Source organism: Neofelis nebulosa, chromosome 12 (genome assembly GCF_028018385.1).
Source record: "Neofelis nebulosa isolate mNeoNeb1 chromosome 12, mNeoNeb1.pri, whole genome shotgun sequence".
Lineage (NCBI taxonomy): Eukaryota > Metazoa > Chordata > Mammalia > Carnivora > Felidae > Neofelis > Neofelis nebulosa.
In genome coordinates this window covers 35,356,439-35,375,198 of record NC_080793.1, presented here as the reverse complement: position 1 = coordinate 35,375,198, position 18,760 = coordinate 35,356,439, and the positions used below count along the sequence as shown (strand labels likewise).

The 18,760-nt window shown below is 50.1% G+C and overlaps 1 protein-coding gene across 2 annotated transcripts in view; it reads right to left on the bottom strand.

Moving 5' to 3' along the window:
- SHB (SH2 domain containing adaptor protein B) overlaps positions 1 to 18,760 on the bottom strand; it is a 137,432-nt gene that overhangs the window by 42,282 nt on the left and 76,390 nt on the right. For both annotated transcript variants that reach the window (XM_058694855.1, XM_058694853.1), the window contains exon 3: positions 6,136 to 6,351. In XM_058694855.1, the coding sequence (XP_058550838.1) occupies positions 6,136 to 6,351 (216 nt within the window). The remainder of the gene's footprint in view (positions 1 to 6,135; positions 6,352 to 18,760) is intronic.

The following is an 18,760-nucleotide window of genomic DNA, read 5'->3' as shown; positions in this document are numbered from 1 at the left end:
TGGTGCAATCTTGGGAAGGACTGAAGAATAGAAAAACTGGGTGGCTCACCATTGGAACTACTATAGGAATAGATTACGGTTTCCTATAGAAGTACTGCTTTCCACACCATCCATGTTTCTCATTGCCAGGCGTAACGAGGAATGGACTTTGTAAGTGGGGCCTCTGAGCCTTCGAAGTACCTCCCCATGGGGTACTAGTTTAACGTTAAATTGAATTTTATTTAGTACAGTAGGCCTTCCTTGAACACTGACAACCATGTTTTCAAGTGAGACCCTTTAGGGCTAACAAAGTCTTCATCCAGATCTTTGCCCTTAATCATTACAGGGATCCAGTGTGAAAAGGGTTGTGAGCATCCCCGTTTTGTAGATGGGAAAGCTAAGACTCAGAGACTGAACAGCCTGAGGTCCCACAGCTGGTGAGTGGTGGAGCTGGCATATGAACTTGGGATTGTCTGACTCCTTCAACTGCCCCACTGACTCCATGCAAAACACTGTCCTGAGCTTTTTTTTTTTTTTTTAATTTTTTTTTTAACGTTTATTTATTTTTGAGACAGAGAGAGACAGAGCATGAACAGGGGAGGGGCAGAGAGAGAGGGAGACACAGAATCTGAAACAGGCTGCAGGCTCTGAGCAGTCAGCACAGAGCCCGACGCGGGGCTCGAACTCACGGGCCGTGAGATCATGACCTGAGCCGAAGTCGGACGCTTAACCGACCAAGCCACCCAGGCACCCCTGTCCTGAGCTTTTGAGGGCAGAGAAACTCGCTGAGAAGCTAGTGGCGAAGACAGATAAATACCCAAATAACTATGTTCAGCACTGATTCATTTGTCTGTCTTCTATCTTTGCTGGGAAGCAGACCTGTTGCCGGCTGAACCCAGGGCATCGCCCAAAAAGTAGCTTCAACAGAAACGAATCTTCAGACAGTGAGTCGAAAATGAAAAAAAGAAATGACTTTGTTCCTTTAAAAGATCTCAAGGGCACCCTTCACACACTCCCTGCCACCTGGCTCTTTGACCAAGCACTCTGATCATTTGCTTCTCAGAAGCAATTACAAACCATTAAGGATATAGCTGTTAACCGTACTCATTGGATTAAAAGGAAAATATTGATCTATCTGCTGTGTATGGCCTGACTGGCTCTGCTATGAAGTCTCTGGGGGTTCTCTTCTCCTCTCCAGGCCTCAGTTTCTCCAGCTGGACAAGAAGGAGTGGGATGCCATGGTGTGGGAGCTGAGTGGTGGCAGAGCATGACTAGCCCATGGGATGGCTCTGCTTAGCCACCCCCCCCCCGCCCCCCACAGGCATGAACTTCCAGAACTTGGGCTCCTGCAGAATCCTCAGCTGGAACCACTCCAGGTGGGATTGCACACCCCAGTAGAGTATCCTCCCAGATGTAGACATAGGGAGGAATCTGTACAAGGGCAACAAAACGCAGGTGACATTTCCCATGGGCTCCAACCATATCTTATGCAGAATCTTTGACGGCAGCAGGGAGCCCAGACAGCCGCTGGGTTAGGGCTTGGGCTCTGGAATTGGACTTCACATCCCAGCTCTGTGGCTGACTAGCTATGGGCCCCTTCTCTTTGGGCCTCAGTCTTTTTTCTCAGTAAAATGAGGAAACTAATCCCCCAGAGCGTGGCTGAGAGGATTAGAGGAGATAATGCAGGCAGAAAGTGCTTCAGTAGATGCCAGCACTTTCCTGATGCCGTGTCCTTTAAGCCTCACTAGGACCCTTTGCAGCAGACACATTTCCTGGGTGAGAAAATGGGAGGCTCCTAAGACAGGTTCAATCCTCATCCTCCCAGTGGCCACTCAGAGATGTGAAGACACCTAATCCGTGCCACCCTGAGCCCATGTCTGCTTCTCTAGGTTATCCTCTCAGCTCTTCTGCCTTTCCCTGTGTGGATACTTCCGGTGCAGGTTCCATTTGTCCATGTCACAATCCCTGCCACAAGGCCCAGGGCTGGTTAGACCCTCTGTACCAATCCACGCTGCCCCAAGACAGTGTGGAATCACCTTAGGCTGCTTTTCCTGCCCCACACTGGGCAGGGAGTGCCACAGGCCATTTCTAGACCCACCTGCTACCTTGCAATTTGTTGCTGTAAAGACTCCCAAGGGGTGAGTCAAAGCAGGCTGGGAACTGAACGTAGCCAGCTCTAAGGGTAGGTGTCTCTGCCATGGGGAAGGGGACTGACAGCTTGATGGAAGCCAGACCACCTCTCTGTGCACAGTGGAGCTGCAGCCTGTCTGTTTCCTGCAGTTGGCGGTGCAAGAAACCTGACCAGGCATCTGTTCTGTGGGCTGGGATCAACAAAGGCCACGCGTGTGGGAAGGAACTCCAGTGCAGGGCAGGTGGAGGTTCTGGCTGAGGCCACAGTCAGCTTCCTGGAAGAAAAGCAGGCAGTGAAGGCCCAAGGTTTTTTGGAGAGCTTGTGGTATTTCTCACTCACCTGGCCAGAGAATTCTAGGAGGGAAGACTTTCATACCCAAGAAGCTAAGACCACTTCATACCCTGCAACAGCTGTCTTCACCACAACCGGGGAGTGGTAATTGAGCCTTCTAGAGGCAGCAGACCCCAGATTGCCAGAGTGTGGCTGAGCTGGGAAGGGCCTGACTTCCATAAAGGCTGGTCTGGAGCTGCTGGCTGGGAAGGGTTACTTCTATGGAGAATGCCAAAGAACTCTTTTGAGAGTGCCTCTTTCCATGAATGCAGTATAGGACAGCACTTTGTTTTTTTGTTTTTTTGTTTTTTTTATTTTTTTTTATTTTTTTAATATATGAAATTTACTGTCACATTGGTTTCCATACAACACCCAGTGCTCATCCCAAAAGGTGCCCTCCTCAATACCCATCAACTGATGAATGGTTTATAGGACAGCACTTTGAAAGGCAGGAAGCGCTTTTGCTTCATAGATTGAATCATGGAGATAATTCGGAGGCCTTCCCTTCTCCCTGTCTCTGATCAGCATGGTGGGGTGCTGAAGGATGGACACAACCCTCAAAGTGACAGCCCAACCCCCCACTGCTGGGCAAAGTCTCTATCATCATTCCTGCCTCAAATGAGCTGCTGGTTGCAAATTCCCAGTGAGGGGAAGCTCATTATACTTCCAGGTGTAAACGAGATTCTCACCACTCACTTGGACCCTAAATGCTGGTGACTCCTTCTTGGTGGGTCCAGCTCTGCCCTTTGGGGCTCCCTCACAATCCATACCCTTTGGAAATTTGAAAACACTGCCCAGATTCCCTCAGGCTAAACATGCAGAACCAGAGAACACAAAGGGAGGAAAGAGATGGTAACGATTTTGCCCAGCCAACTTTATCCCATACACAGACACTTCCCAGCTCCTGTACTCCATTGTCTCAGTGAGCATCAGAGAGCTTCCTGAGAGTCTAGAGAAACCATTTCAAATGGGTGTTGTAAGGAGGACAGGGCCTAGCCAAGCACTGCCTTGCTCCCCAGTGACACCAATGACTTGCTAAAGTGTGTGCGTCCGGACATACCCATGTACGTGCGTTACTGACTCACACAGGACACCGTCCTTCAATCCTGGGCAGCCACACTTCTGGGTTTACAAATGGAACCATGGCAGCACTTGAGTTATCCACTCAAGCCACTTCAACTCATCCTCATTACCTGGAAAGTGGCCCATCCACCTCTCACTCCACCTTCACTCTGGGCTAGGATACCAGGTGCTCCTTACCTACGAACACTGCACCGATGGGCTATTCAGACATGGGGAGGCATCCGGTCATGACTAATGACGGGTGCTCACAGCATCCCTTCAGCCTGAGTGAAACGGCTTCCTTCTAGGCCCCAGAAATCAGAATGAAGCCAAAAGCTTCTTGGAAAGAGAACAGCTGGTTTATACTCTGGAGCAGGCCATGCACAGATAAGTGACTTGATGAGACACAGACAGGGACCTGATTCTGAGTCTGTCTTCTCTCAGCAGCCTAAGAAGTAGACCTATAATGACACTTGTGATAGGAACTCAGTGACATAAAGCCACGTCCAGAATGGACACCTGCGGCCCAGAAACTTAGAAGAAGGAGACCGTTCTAGCTGAGACCTTGTGATCCTTTGTATAGAATGTACAGGAGTTCTAAAACCACCTTTGAGCAGAAGTGGGCAAGTTCTGGTCTGAGAGCCTTTAGAACATTTGAGGTCCTATAGGTTAAGTGCTTTTATACTTTAATATGCATGCAAATCACCCGGGGGTCTTGTTAAAACAGATTCTGACTCCGTAGGTCTGGGGTAGGGCCCAAGACCCTGTATTTCTCACCAGCTCCTAGGGGATGCAATGCTGCTGGTCCAGGGACCATGCTGTGAGGAGCATGGTGCCAGACCAGACTAGAGCATCAAAGGTAACCCTACCCTCGAGGGACCCACAGGTGGTCAGTCTAGGAGAGTGTGAGACCCTCCACCTGTCTCAGTGCTATCTCATGCCACAGGCCCTGGGTGTCTGGGAGAGCTGCCACACGAGCCCTTTGATCAAACTGGTGTTTGCAGAAAGTAAGCTCTTGGGTAGCAATGGCCCCATTCCAGCTCCCCTCACGGCCAGGAGAAGAGCACAGCCCCTTATTGGCGATGCCAGGGGACAGAGACAGTCCTTGGATTCCCTTGTGCCAAAGGAAGACAGGAGGCTGTGAAATGCATGGGGCGACCTGACCTTCAACCTCACGACTACTCCTATGTCTGGCTCTCGGCCAGGTGCTCAAAGTCTGACAGGTGGAGACTGGTACTGACAGGGCTAACCGTACAATGAGAGAAACGTCATGCCAGGGTTGAGTGCAAGAAGCTCAACAGGCCCAGAGACACAGTAAGAAAGCCCTTGGGATGCACAGCTGTGTACCAGGAAGGGCTCACAGAGATGGCAAAGTGTGAGCTGGGCCTGGAAGGAGGCACAGGATTTTTTCCATGGCAGTGAAGGGCACTTAGGCAGAAGGAATGGAATTTGCACGACGCACACTACGTCCAGGGAACTGTGAGTAGTATGTGCTTGAGCAGCTAGAACATCAATTGTTGTTCAGGGTGGGGGTAGGGCCGAGGCCTTGCTGCTGGGGACTAGAAAGGAAGTGTCCAGCTGGGTATGAAAAAGAGACATTTCAGGCAAAAATGAATCTTAAATTAAAAATTAAAACCACCCTCCCCCCCCCCTTTTGACCTTCAGTGTGGCAAGAATTAAATGAGTCATTCAATGTCCCTTTTTTCACATGCCTAAACTCTTAGATGCATAAGAAATTTTTTGCATCTGGCTTTCCACCTCTTAACATTAAACATAAGCATTTTTCCTGTGTTGTTATAAACTCTTTGTCAATATCACTTGTTAGTGGCTGTACAGTATTCCACTGAATCAATCCCTGTTTGCTAGACATCCAGGTTGTTTCCCACCTTTCATGATCATAAACAATGCCTTTCCTGAATTTTAGATCATAACCTTGGCATGGATCCAATAGGCTGGGATTAGAATCAGAGGGTGAGCACATAAACTTAAGACCTGTGACACATGTAGCAGGCAGCTTTCCAAAAGGCTGTGGGAGAGGAGTTTTAAGTGCTGTGACAGATACCCAGATTCTAGAGAACCAGTCTCAGAGTGAGGCAGATGGGGGGCACCTGACATTCTCGGCCAGGGCGAGAGCCAGCTTGAGGTCAGGATGTGCCCATGCCTATGCTCTATGAATGGCTTCATGCCAAAGCTGGAACAGGAAACGTGGTGGCCCTAGGTATACCAGGCCTATCACATCCACACAAATAGACAGAAGCACTGGCTCCCTCAGGCTCAGTGGGAACTGCTTTGCAGTTGGTTTTCTTTTAGTTTATAAGAAAATTCCTTCTGAAATCTTGGCTTCAGTGAACTACCAACACAGTCAGACAATGAAATCATCGGAGCCATCTGTGAAGACTAGGAAAGACCGGAACGGAGGGCCTGGAGGCCAGACTTAGGATTTCCCTTTGGCCTGACCTGGCCTCCCTTCTCTCTAGGACCCTCATCATCTTTGAGGGGCCCAGCCGGACCATCAAATGAAGCCCTGTGGGTTTACCTGAGCAAAAGGGACCAGTGCATGTACCCTCTTTACCAAAGGCGACTACTGAGCATGGGTCAGCAGCGCCCTCTGAGCGGGGCCACCGGCTCCTTACCTGCCAGAGCTGGGATGGTGACCCGGTTCCACTCCCATGGCTGGTCGTACTCGTCGGCGGGCCTGTCGTCGTCCTGGGGCAGCTTGCTCTCCCGTAGTCGGGGGCTGACCGTGCTCTCTGAGTCCGAGTCGACACTTTGGCCCTCAGGTTCATAAGGGGTGTCATATAACTGGATGCCTTTGTGCTGGGACCGGACACTTTCTTGCCTCTGAAATTCTGCAAGCAACAAGAAAGGAGGCAGGGGTGTAATGGATGTGTGGAACTTACTTCCTCATCTGGGATCTGTCAGGTAACACCCACGGGAATTCAGTCCCAGCCAAGGAGGTGAGGACTGCACAGCAACAGGCCCGTTACTGCGCTTACCTGTTCCTCCCCACCCCTTGAACGCAGTGTCTCTGCTCTGACAGGGCAAAGTTTCCTTACAAAGATCTCAGGCTCTTGGACCTAATGACAGAACCAGAAGGCTCACTGCAGCCATCTGGTTGTGCACTGTAGTCTGTGAGGACAGGCCCAGATGTGCACATGATGTTCCAGGTGTGTTCTGATATCACAAAGAGCCCTCACCCCCTCACTTTAAAGATGAGTAGAAGGCCTCCCCACTAGGACTAGTCTAACACACTAGCACATCCGAGGGACTTGAGAGCAGACATCTAGCTTCACTCCTTTATTTTTGAGAGAGAGAGAGAGAGAGAGAGAGAGAGAGAGAGAGAGCAGGCGAGTATGTGCGAGTGGGGCAAAGGCAGAGAGAGAGGGAGAGGGAGAGAGAGAATCACAAGCCCTGACGTGGGGTTCGAACTCAGGGACCACAAGATCATGATCCGAGCTGAAATCAAGAGCTGGACGCTTAACTGACTGAGCCACCCAGGCGCCCCCAGCTTCACTTCTGAATAAGTGTGTGTGGGGGGGTGGGGGGGCGGCTCCAAATCTTCTGGAAGGGAGGCCAAGGCCTGGCCCTCTGTGGGCTGAGGGGTGACTGCCTGTTTAGATCAGGCCCCAGACAGGGGCATCCATGTCAGCTGCTCATTTCTGAGAGGCCGGTGGTGGCTCGAAGATGGATGCTAGGATGTCAGAATCAGGTGCTTCCAAACAGTGACACTTCACCTGCTTTGATCCTAGACCCCCCTGTGTGAAGGGCCTGCATGGGACACAGGGAAGGGAGGGTTTGCTCGAGAGGCTGTTCTCAGGAAGCCCATTGCTTCCAGAAGAGGTAGACATACGCATCTAAATCACCATAATTCTCTGTAGCAAAGGGCTCAGTGCAGGGCCTGTGAGGGGCAAGGCGGGGGTGGGGGGGGGTGGAGAATGACAAGGGAAGTGAAAACAGGAGGGTCAGAGTTCCCTGCGGTCGGACCATGTTGAGGCAAGGCAGTGTGGCTGGAGAAGACCGTTCACTGCCTTTCTGTTTCATGTGGTAAAAGACACACATAACATAACTTTGCCATTTTAACCATTTTTATGGTACAGTTCAGTGGCATTAAGTACATCCACACCATTGTGCGACCATCACCGCCATCCATCTCCAGAACTTTTTCATCTTCCCAAACTGAAACTCTGTCCCAGTTAAACACGAACTCCCCACTTCCCCTTCCCTGTCCCCTGGGAGACACCACTCTCCTACCCTACATACTTCACTACAAGAGGAATCATATGGTACTTGTCCCCATCTGTGACGGGCTTATTTCAATTAGCATAATGTTTATAAGGTTCTTCCACATGGTAGTGTGTGTGTTAGAATTTCCTTTCCATTTAAGGCTGAATTGGTCTATTCACTGTCCACTTTTGCTGGAGCACTGGGTCTAAGGAGATGAGAGGGGAGAGGTAAGGCTTGATATAAAAGGGGTGAGGATCGCTGAGAGTGAGCTGTTGAAAAGGACTCTGGAGGCATTCTCCAAATCGGAGTTCCGATGGCATAAAGACACAGTAGAAACCCACGGGACTTATGTGCCTTGAAGAGCAGTGGACAAAACGCATGGTGATGTCAGCCTTTCTAAGCAAAAGCTTGTTTTTAGGCTGGGCTTCATGGTCCAGGGCCAGCTCGTGGGGATGGCAAAACTCCGTGTGCCCATGCCCTGATACCACAGAAGCCAGCTGATGCTGCGCCAGTGCCGTTAGCGTTGATGTTAAATAACATTACGGTAGTGTTTCCCAGACTTCATTAAGTCACACACACACCAACTGCTGTTGATTCTGTTGTTTGCAGGTACCGCCTGGGTTCTTACTTTCCATTTTTATTTATGCTGCCTCACTTTTTAGAGTTAGTAAATTCATTACAAAAATTTTACATCACTATCCTTAAGTCATTATCCTTTACTAGAACAGTTGATACACATAAAAAGAATGAATGAGAACAAAACCAAGTAGGTAGGTACTGGCCCAAGGCTTGCTTTCTCTCTGCTGGAAAGGGACCTGAGCTGGAGAGCCGGTGGGGGTGTAGGCAGTGCGCAGAGATACTTTCTTTGGAAAACACTTTCTCTTTTTACAAGGAGAGAGGAAGAAAATGGAAAAACCTTCTCACCTTCTCAGGGCCCTGAAAATCCTGTCCTCTCTGAAAAGATGTCCTGTACTTTGGCAAAATATGGCTTTACTGGGTTCCATGAGTAAACTGGAATCGTTTATTAGTTTTAGGGATGATGTTTTTCTTTTCTTTTCTTTTTAAAAATTTTTTTTTCAACGTTTTTTATTTATTTTTGGGACAGAGAGAGACAGAGCATGAACGGGGGAGGGTCAGAGAGAGAGGGAGACACAGAATCGGAAGCAGGCTCCAGGCTCCGAGCCATCAGCCCAGAGCCTGACGCGGGGCTCGAACTCACGGACCGCGAGATCGTGACCTGGCTGAAGTCGGACGCTTAACCGACTGCGCCACCCAGGCGCCCCGATGTTTTTCTTTTTATGGGGGAGGAAGAGGAAAAGAGAAGAGCTATAAAAGGTAGGACTCAGGGGCACCTGGGTGGCTTAGCTTGTTAAGCATCCAACTCTTTATTTCAGCTCAGGTCATGATCTCACAGTTCATGAGCTTGAGCCCTGGGTTGGGCTCTGTGCTGACAGCATGGAGCCTGCTTGGGATTCTCTCTCTCCCATTCTCTCTGCCCCTCCCTTGCTCATGTTCTCTCTCAAAATAAATAAACTTTAAAAAAAAAAAGAAAAGAAAGAAAGGTAGGACTTGGTCACTTTAAAGTGAACACCAACTGTAAGGCACTATAGACAACTCTGAAACTCACTGAACCTACCAAACTATCTAATCTGTTCTGTGGGGTCATCATCATCACTCTCGCTGGTTCTGAGAAGTGCAGTCTAGCCTCCTGTCCTTGGAAATTTCCAAGGTCTGAGGATACTGGGGATACAGCTGATGGACACTGACCCAGGAAAACCACCTTCCTCTTCACCCTACTTTATCAGCAAGACCAGCAACCATTTAATGCACTGTACGGTTTACAAAGCACTTCGCATGAGAATCACCATTTACTCTTGGGCACCACAAAGCAATTCACAGAGGCACATTTGTGGGCTTCCAATAATCGGAAGTGCCTTTGCTCTCTCCCTGACAGAGCCTGGCTGCAAACAGATCTTCAAAGAGTGTGGGTGGGATAAATGAACGACAATCGACAGCCAGAAACCACTCCTTACCCCCAAATTCTTGTTAATTTATGGAAGTTCCTGACAGCAGTGATAAAGTATCGGGAGCAATATGCCAAATGCATGTAGTTTAGTATTACACAATATGCAGAAGAGGTAGATATTCCACATAAACACCAGCATAAAAGGAAAACATGTGCAGTGAACAGATTAGCTATTAAATCAGAGGGACTTGTGCATACACCTCTCCTACAGAATTTATTGTTCCAAAAGCATCTGCGCCTTCCTAAAGCTGGGTTACTAATGGCATGCAGTTAGGGCAGGGGATGTTATAATGGTAATCATTAAAACCAGCTTCCCCCTGTAGTACATGGTGAATTCAAATTTTCATTAAGGCTGCAACAATTGGGAACAGTTAAGTAAATTATGGCACGCTAACTGGATGGAATATTAAGCAGCCATTAAAATGATAAATCTGAAGATTATGTAGCTACATGGAAAAGCATGCATGAAATTATGCTAAGTTAAAAAGTAAAATACAAGATTGTTTATGTGTTGAGCAAACCGTATAATGTGGGCTTTCTAAACAAGTCCTGGCCACTGTGAACGATGCACCAAAGGGAATTCTAGCCCTTGCTTAGGAACTGCTGAATACTGTCATCACACACTTTGCCCACAATATCTAGACTCTGATGACAGCAATGTTGTCACTACAGATACAAATGAATAAAGGGCCGAAAACCTGATACAGGAAAGTAAAGAGCTATGGTGCATGGAGGAAGGAATTATTGCATAATTATTTTTGAAAGTTGTTTTAAATAATGAATAAGGATGCCAGTAAAGAAAAAAGGTAATTAAGACAGGAGGACATGAAAGTAAATACAGTTTTAAGCAAGATGGGCTTACAGGAGCTATGTGCATTTCGGAAGCAGCCGCCTTTTCCTGAGAAGATGCTCATTTAGAGAGCATCTTCTCTCCCAGGAAAGGCTTGCCAGGGGCTCCAGAAGTCAAGGGCCACTGCATCAGGTTAGCTTACCAGACGTCACTGTCTCCCGCCTAATGACCAGGCCCATCCTCCTTATTACCCAGACCGACCTCTGATGGTCCAGAGACTGATCTAATAGGGGACCATATGTTTTAAGTCACAAGTTATCTGGACCTCACCATCTATAAGTTCATGGAAAATGACCTTTAATATTGGTGGCAGGCTGTGATTTCATGCCTCTTAGGCAGGGAGCAGAAACATTAAATTGACAGGTGGGGATTTCTGTTAATCTCTGGAATAGAAAGGTTTTCAAGTGGAACTACATAAAGAGAAAGAGAACGAGAACAAACAAACAAATAAAACAGTACTTTCTCTGGAATTAAGAGACTTAAGACCTGGAAGGGACCCTGGGAACACTCACCAAAGGCACAGAGCCAGGAGAGGGAGGCGGGCGTGCTGCACAAGGATTGTGGCTACGGAGAAGCAAGGGTGAGGGGATTATCTTGAGTAAGGGGCCCAGGACAGAGCTTGGTGCAAACCAAGAATCTCCTGAGTGGGTCTGATGAGGGTTTAGAGTTCCCCAAGTCCATGAGCAACAAGCTACACTTTGCTCCAGGGTTCACCAGTTCTGTGCTGCTTCCCTCTCACCACCCACCCCCTCCCAGCCCCCCATCCCCACTTTTCTTTGTTTTGGCTGCCAGGAAGCTCAGGGTTAATTCTGATGCTTGATTTCAATAAGTACATTATCTTAGATATTGTATCCATTCATTCACCCTTCCTTCAATGTGGATTTTGATTTCCATTATAATGGCCTCATTATATACATTTAAGAAAGTTATGGACAACTTCAAATCTGTATTTTCAAGTTTATTTATTTATTTTGAGAGAGACTGAGGGAGCACAAACAGGGGAGCAGCAGAGAGAGAGGGAGAGACTCTCAAGCAGTCTCCATGCTGTCAGCACAGAGCCCAATGCAGGGCTCAAGCTCATGAAACTGTGAGATCATGACCTGAGCTGAAATCAAGAGTTGGACGCTCAACCGACTGAGCCACCTAGGCGTCCCCAAATCTATATTTTGAAAGCAGGTGGATACACATATAAATAAAAACACATATAAATGAAAAACAAATGTGCAACATACCTTACGGTCAATATCTTTTACCAGCCAAAAGACTAGAAGAAAAGAAACCTATACTATACCTCTTTACCTTCCCTTCGGGAACAGGAAAAGGAGGTCTCTGGGAGATGGAAGGGGAGGAAATCCATGTGCATCCCTGGAGCACCCAGCCTCCTCTGGCAGCACTGGCATCCACCACTCTGTGCACCCAGCCAGGCATCTACTGAATGCCTGGCACAAGAGCCAGATGGAGACATGATCCTGGTCTTCAAGATGCCCTGGGTGAGGGAGGGCCAGAGCCTCCAGCACAGAGATGGTTCAGGATCCTCACCAGGGAGCAGACATAATACTACAGTGCAGTTGGGGGAAACGTGGGAAAGCTTAAGGAATTTAGACATGAGGTCATTGCACAATGGTGTGGCGAGGAAAATGGACATTTGATGGAGGAAGGAGTGAAGCAAAGGCACAGGGGCTGGACGCACAAAGTAATACATGGGGAAGGTGGGCTGTCCAGAGGGCCTGGTGGGAGAGGAAGCTGGAGGCAGGCAAAAGTGGGCTCTGGATGATCTTGAATGGCACAGGATGGCACCCCCAAGAGTGTCTAAGGAGAGGTGTCTTAGAACCTCCAGGCAGGGTGGAGCTGGGCAGAGAAAGGCTGGCACAGACGTGCAGAAGCCTAGCTGGAAATGATAGACGCTGGCCTGCAGGCCCCTCACCTCTAATTTTCCCAGCTGGGCTTGTCTGGGAATCCACACCAGATGCCAAATCACAGGGTGGCAGAGCTCAGTAGGGATGTGGCCCACAGAAGCCTCCATTCCCAGGCCAAGAAACCTCTACTCAGCCAGTGTGGACGTGCCTGGCTGTGCTGCCAGACCTCTCTCACATGGGTCGGAGGTCACCAGGACCGATGCCTGAGATGCCAGGGATGGGGGTAGACTAGACTTGGAAGCTTAGGGCTGCCTTACGAGATTGATGCACCTTCCACTGACTGGGGCTGCCCTGCACCATCCACCTGGAGGGAGGCAAAGCCGTGGGTCCAGGTGAGTGACAGGTTCAGCAGCACGGTGTGGTGGCTGCAAACACGGATTCCGCCAGACTGCTTGGGCCCAAGGCCTGGCTCCAGCGGAGGAAAAGGGCAAGTTGCCACTGTTTCTAAATCTCTGGATGGGGGATCAACAGTACATACCTTGGAAGGACGTTTAGGAGAGTTAAATGAATTCATATACCTTCCATGTTTAGAACAGTGCCAGATGCACAGAAAGTACTCTGTGGACGTTGTTGTTGTTTTGGTTGCCACTGCTGGGCTTCCTGGGAACCCCATCCTAAGACCCCCTCCTGCCCTGAGATGACCCGTCATCTCCCAGAGCCACAGAAGGTCTGCTCACGGAAATCTGACGGGCCAACTCTGCATTCGCGATGGAGGGTTTCAACACCAACCTCTAAACCTACTTTCATTTCTGGATCCCAAACTTCCAATTCTCGCTGCTGCTTTGGCAGTCTCATGCCTCCATGTGGGAGCCCTGCTCTGGATCAACTCCTGTGTGCAACGCGAAGGTCTCAGCGATCAGCAGGCTAGTCACTACATTTTACAGATCCGGGAAACTGAGAGCTAGGGATGGGGAGAAAGTAGCAGGGATGAGGCTGGAGGTCCTCTCACTCCTGGGCCAGGGCTCCTCCTCCTGCCTTTCCCCGATGCTTCCTGACATCTCTTTTATCAGACTGTCTAGTTCTTAATCTTCTGGAGGCTGGGGCATCTATTTCAGTCAGGTCTGAGGTGTTAAAATCACACCCAGCACCACAGAGTGAGTGAGGAACTGCACAGGAGTGGCGGGTGGCTGTTCCTAATTAGGCATGCAGCTGAAAATCAGCCAACTTCCAGGGCACCACATCAAAGGAAAGACAGGGGACATTCATCCCCATCTGAACTGTTAAAACATTTGCTGGAAAAAGGCCCGACTCCTGACTGAGGTGCTTCAACGGACATCTGAATTCAGGTATCCCTTAGAGGTTGAGGCAGAGGCCAAGGCCGCAGGGGTCTTCTTGGGTGGACGCTGCAGGCCAGCAAGGGCAGGGCAGGGCAGGGAGGTTCGGAGATAAAGCCTGGAGATAAACCCAATGCAACACAAGCATGAGGCCCCACCTCCTCCTCCTCTATCTAGTCTGGTTTCCGGAGCTGTCTAGAAGCCAGGAGACTGACTAATTGGAGTTCTCTTACCATCTTTTCCAGGCGTGCACAGAAACACCCAAGAAGCGGGTGGTGAGCTCTGCGGAAGCAGGGGGTGTGGAACAAGAACAATGGTCACGTTGGAGGGAGCAGAGAGGGCCTGTCACTGCCCGGCAGAACCTGTACCACTTGCTCTTTTGTGCTCAGCCCAAGGGCGAGGGAAAGGCCCACATCTGAGTCAGGGAGCCCAGTGTGCTCTCCCTTCCCTCCGTCATCTGCGGTGATGGGGTCTTCCCTTGAGCCCCCCTGTTCTGTGGCACCAGAGGGGAGACGAGAACGCACACCCGATGACACCAATTATGCTCTCCTCAGGATTTAAAAAGCCATGTGGGTCTCTTCACAGAGCTTTTAGGCCCTCTCTGCAATTACGGCCGAGTCCGTCAGCCCTGCCTGTCACTCTGCACTCTTCCAGGGACTGCTCTGGTGTCCTGAGGACTCTGAGAGGCTGCAGGCCAGAGTTCTGTCGCCATCCCCTGTGGAGACTCACTGAGGCGAACTTGCTGCTCCAGGATCTTGGCTGCCCTTGGACTCAGTGCAGTGCATAAACAAGTCTCCATTTAGAGCAGCAACTTTCTCAAGAGACAGCTTTCTGATTCCACGTCAACTGCAAGACCCCAATTCACAGGCAATCAAGGAGCCTGCCTGCTTTTCTTTCTCAAGCATCCACTGAGTCCTTACTGTGTGCTAAGGTGGGCCCCAGGCCAAACACTGAGCACTCACATGGTGTTAGACAATGCTCCCACCCTCAAGAGACCTCATGGTTTAGCAGGAGAATCGGGAGGCCAACATCCATAAGCACTGAGTTAATAACAGCTGCAAGTTAGTGGGCACCTGCCTATGCCAGGCACTGACCTGGGTATTGGCTGTATATCATTTCTCATCCCCATGGCACATACAGGCAAGTGCTACTGTATTTTATGGTGCAGCAACTGAGGCTCAGACAGATTCAGAGGCCTAACTGGGACTAACCCAGTTCTGACTGGCCCCGAGTACCCTAAACTGGTACACACAGTGGCAGCTCAGTGGAGGCAGAAAGCAAATGCTGTCCCAGGGATTTCGAAAAACTTTGGGGAGGTGGCACTTCACAGAATCTCAAGTCTTAGTGCAAGGAGGCCCCTCCAGGGTGAGGGACCTGCCTTGTGTCACACACAGTGAATGGAGGGCCCTCGGTAGAATACGCTCAAGGAAAGGACAGACAGGTAAAGATGAGGGGCACCAGAAGGGCAACCCAGACAAGTCAAGCAGCAGCAAAGTCATGGACAGAGGAAAGCCTGAGGGGTTCTGAGGTAAAACCAAATACCGTGAGCCGCCTTGGGCTCGGTGCTCATGAAGAAGAGGGGACACGGAGTAGCTGGATAAGGAGACTGGAGCTGGCCCTGAAGGTTGGGAGGAGGGATGCAGACTTGAAAGGGGAGGAAACTGGGAAAAGTGGATCAGGAGCTCTGATCAGGTTTATGCTTTCACTCAAAATGCCTTTTTCAGAAGCTGACAGGAACCACCAGGGTGTGGCAATCAGCTGCTGATGATCTGAGGGTCTGACCCTCCAAACAATTAGGGCTTCACCCTTTCAAGAAGTGGACAGAAGGTGCCCAATGTTCCAGAAATACAGACATACTCCAGCAAGCAACCCAAACGTGAATGTTTCCATCAGGATAAGGGGCAGGGTAGCACCAGCATCCTCAAGTCAATCCTGAGAGGGGCAGGCATCCCCTGACCCCTGTGCTGCAGGGAACACCTGGGGCCTTAGCAAATAGAGGCAGATGCAAGTCCTATCTTGTGTCCTCCCAGCACTGATGGACTGTACAAAGGGCCAGTTGCCCCCCTGGTGCAATCTTCCGGTCTGCTGGGCGCGGTGTGGTCCCGGCTTCCACAGAGGCCTCCGGCCACACACTAATGTGATAAAGCCACAGGGGACAGACTTTCATGACAGACCAGTCATGGTTATAGCCCTCACTGAGCAGCATCACCGGCCCATTCTCACGGAACCTCACAGAGCAAGCCTTGGAAGGGTCATGACCAAACCCAAGCCCCCTCCTCACCTGACTGATAAAAAAATCTGCAGGTCAGACAAACTGAATGGTTCAGCCATAGTCGCAAAGGCTCCACTCTTAATAATGCACTCTAAGAATGGTTGAGTGATGGGTGCACGCTGTGTGCGGGGGCTACGCTAAGTGCTCTGCATCTGGCTCCCCACTTAATTCCCACAACAGCTCTACTAGGGGTTGCTGATGGCATCACCACCTTAAATGCACTCACATAGCAAGCCAGTGATGGAGGCAGCCTGGCTCCAAAGCCCATGTTCTTAACCGTGCAGATGTCTACACTGCTTTTCCAACCCAGGTCAGTGCTCCCTGTACCACAATTGCATGAATGAGTTCAGGTCAGCAAAGGAAGCAAGGAGCAGAAGAGCAGAGTCCTGGCTCCACTGTGTCAAGTGATGCCAGTGGGTCACTGCCTCCTGGTCGCCGGTTTGCTCATTAGGAAGGGTGACTCAGGTTATCTCAGGGTTTATCTGACTAGGACCACACATAGGTCCCCAAAGTAATCATTGTGGTCAGGCATTTTGGGAAGAAAGCATAGGGAGGTGTCATGAGGAAGAGAAATGCCCATTAAAGAGTTGTTCCAGTGCATTCTAATCTTTAGTGGGTTGATCAACACATGCTGCTGGTTCCGGTCTGGCTGGCCCCAAACAAGGGATTACAAACTGGCATCAGGTACAGGGTGCCAGCCTCCCAGGGCAGAGCCGGGGACTTCTTCCAGGCTCTGGAAGGGCTCTTCCCTCCAGCTCTACCTGATAGCACCCTTGCCCCATGCCAGGTTTGCAGCTAAATTGGGCAAATCTCACCCAGACCCATCTGGTGGTGATGGCAGCCCTGAAGCCAATTGTGGGGTCACTGCCTCATGCTGAGGGGTGTTGCTGGCATTGTGCCTTGTGCCTAGTGCAGCTGCTTGGCCGGAAGCAACTTGCTGAGATCTGGCAAGCTCTCTGCCCCGGCCCTCCTCAATCTGGAACTGCTTCAAAAGGGACTAATCCCCCTGCGGACTTGTAGACAACCAAAGCCTTCTGGATGGTGATGATGAGGCGGCCGGCCTGGGACCAGCCTGGCCCTCCGCTCACCAGCTGTGTGACCCTGGCTGGCTGCCTGATCCATGGGAGCTAAGATTCCTCCAGGTAAGGCAGGAGGGGGTGAAGCAGAGGCTTTGGATGACTTTTTGGCTCCATAGTCTCTCAATCTGCTTCTATAAGAGTGGATGCTCACACATGCGTCCTGTTCCAGTGCTGTGGCTTCTGCATGTGAAGGAGAAGGGGACATATACAAGAGCACCCATCCTACCAGTGTGTGGGGTCCCTGACTTGGCATCCTAACTAACTTCCAACAAATTCCTCAACAATTCAACTACAATATACAATGAGAACCCTGGACCACAAGACTGGGAGTTTTGGCAGGTGTCCCTACCTGATTCAGGAGTGACCATCTGCCAAGGACCAACCCAAACTTAATACAAAGACCAACAACAGCAAGACTCCCTCCTTCCATACAGTACTTTCTGGTCATCAGAGACCTCTGTGTTATCTGATTCTTATAATCATTGGACTGCAGACAGATCCTATAGGCGGAGCCAGCATGTAACAGGGCCCCCGTGTAACAGAGCAAATGGTAAACCCAGAATGGAAAGGTTTTTGCTAAAGTCAGAGTGAGAAATCGGCACAATTCCCACCTGACTGGTTTTTCCAACTTTACTGTCACATCTTGTATTTCTTGGCGTCACAGCACAAAAACCCAATGAAGTTGTTTTTGTTTAATTTGAAGGAAGAGTGGGGAAGGGGAAGATGTGTGGGTGGTGCTATGCACAAGAATTAGGAACCTTGGGGCGCCTGGGTGGCGCAGTCGGTTAAGCGTCCGACTTCAGCCAGGTCACGATCTCGCGGTCCATGAGTTCGAGCCCCGCGTCGGGCTCTGGGCTGATGGCTCGGAGCCTGGAGCCTGTTTCCGATTCTGTGTCTCCCTCTCTCTCTGCACCTCCCCCGTTCATGCTCTGTCTCTCTCTGTCCCAAAAATAAATAAAAAACGTTGAAAAAAAAAAAATTAAAAAAAAAAAAGAATTAGGAACCTGAAAACTGCCACTGTTCAGAATTACCTTCAAGCAGCAATTTCCCATCAGCAGCTATTACAGATAACGCCATCCGTACAACCATCTCAAGAAGTATTTGGAAAGAAACATCTGGACAATGGATGTTTTTGTGCTGGGAAACACAAGAACGGCTGCTCCTCAGGACCCTAAAAAGGTGCCCTAGAGAGACTCCATACCATGTGAAAGGTGTCATCAACGTCTAGAACACGAAAGCAAAGGCACCTCGAGGTTCTCGGTGGAGACAGCCACCTCACCACTGCTCCCTCTTCCACCTGGCTCCCTCCATGGTACGCAGGCCTGAACTGCTCCCCCAGAGCCCCAAGTCCCAGGTTTCTGTTCAGTTTGGGACACCGTGTACTGAACCCTGCCAGTGAGTGCCAGTGCATGCCAGTGGTGGTGCAACAGCTAAAGCATGAAGCCAACACCCTCACTAGAACTTCCCTTCAAGAAGCTGGGAAGGTGTCCTGACATCTCTTACCACCCCCTGCTGCCCGCCTCTTCAATGTTCGCCGTCAGCCCAGGGACCTGGGCCTCTCTACCATGCCTCTAGCCATTTGCATGCTCAGCTCCCAGGCTCGCTGCTGCTGCTGCT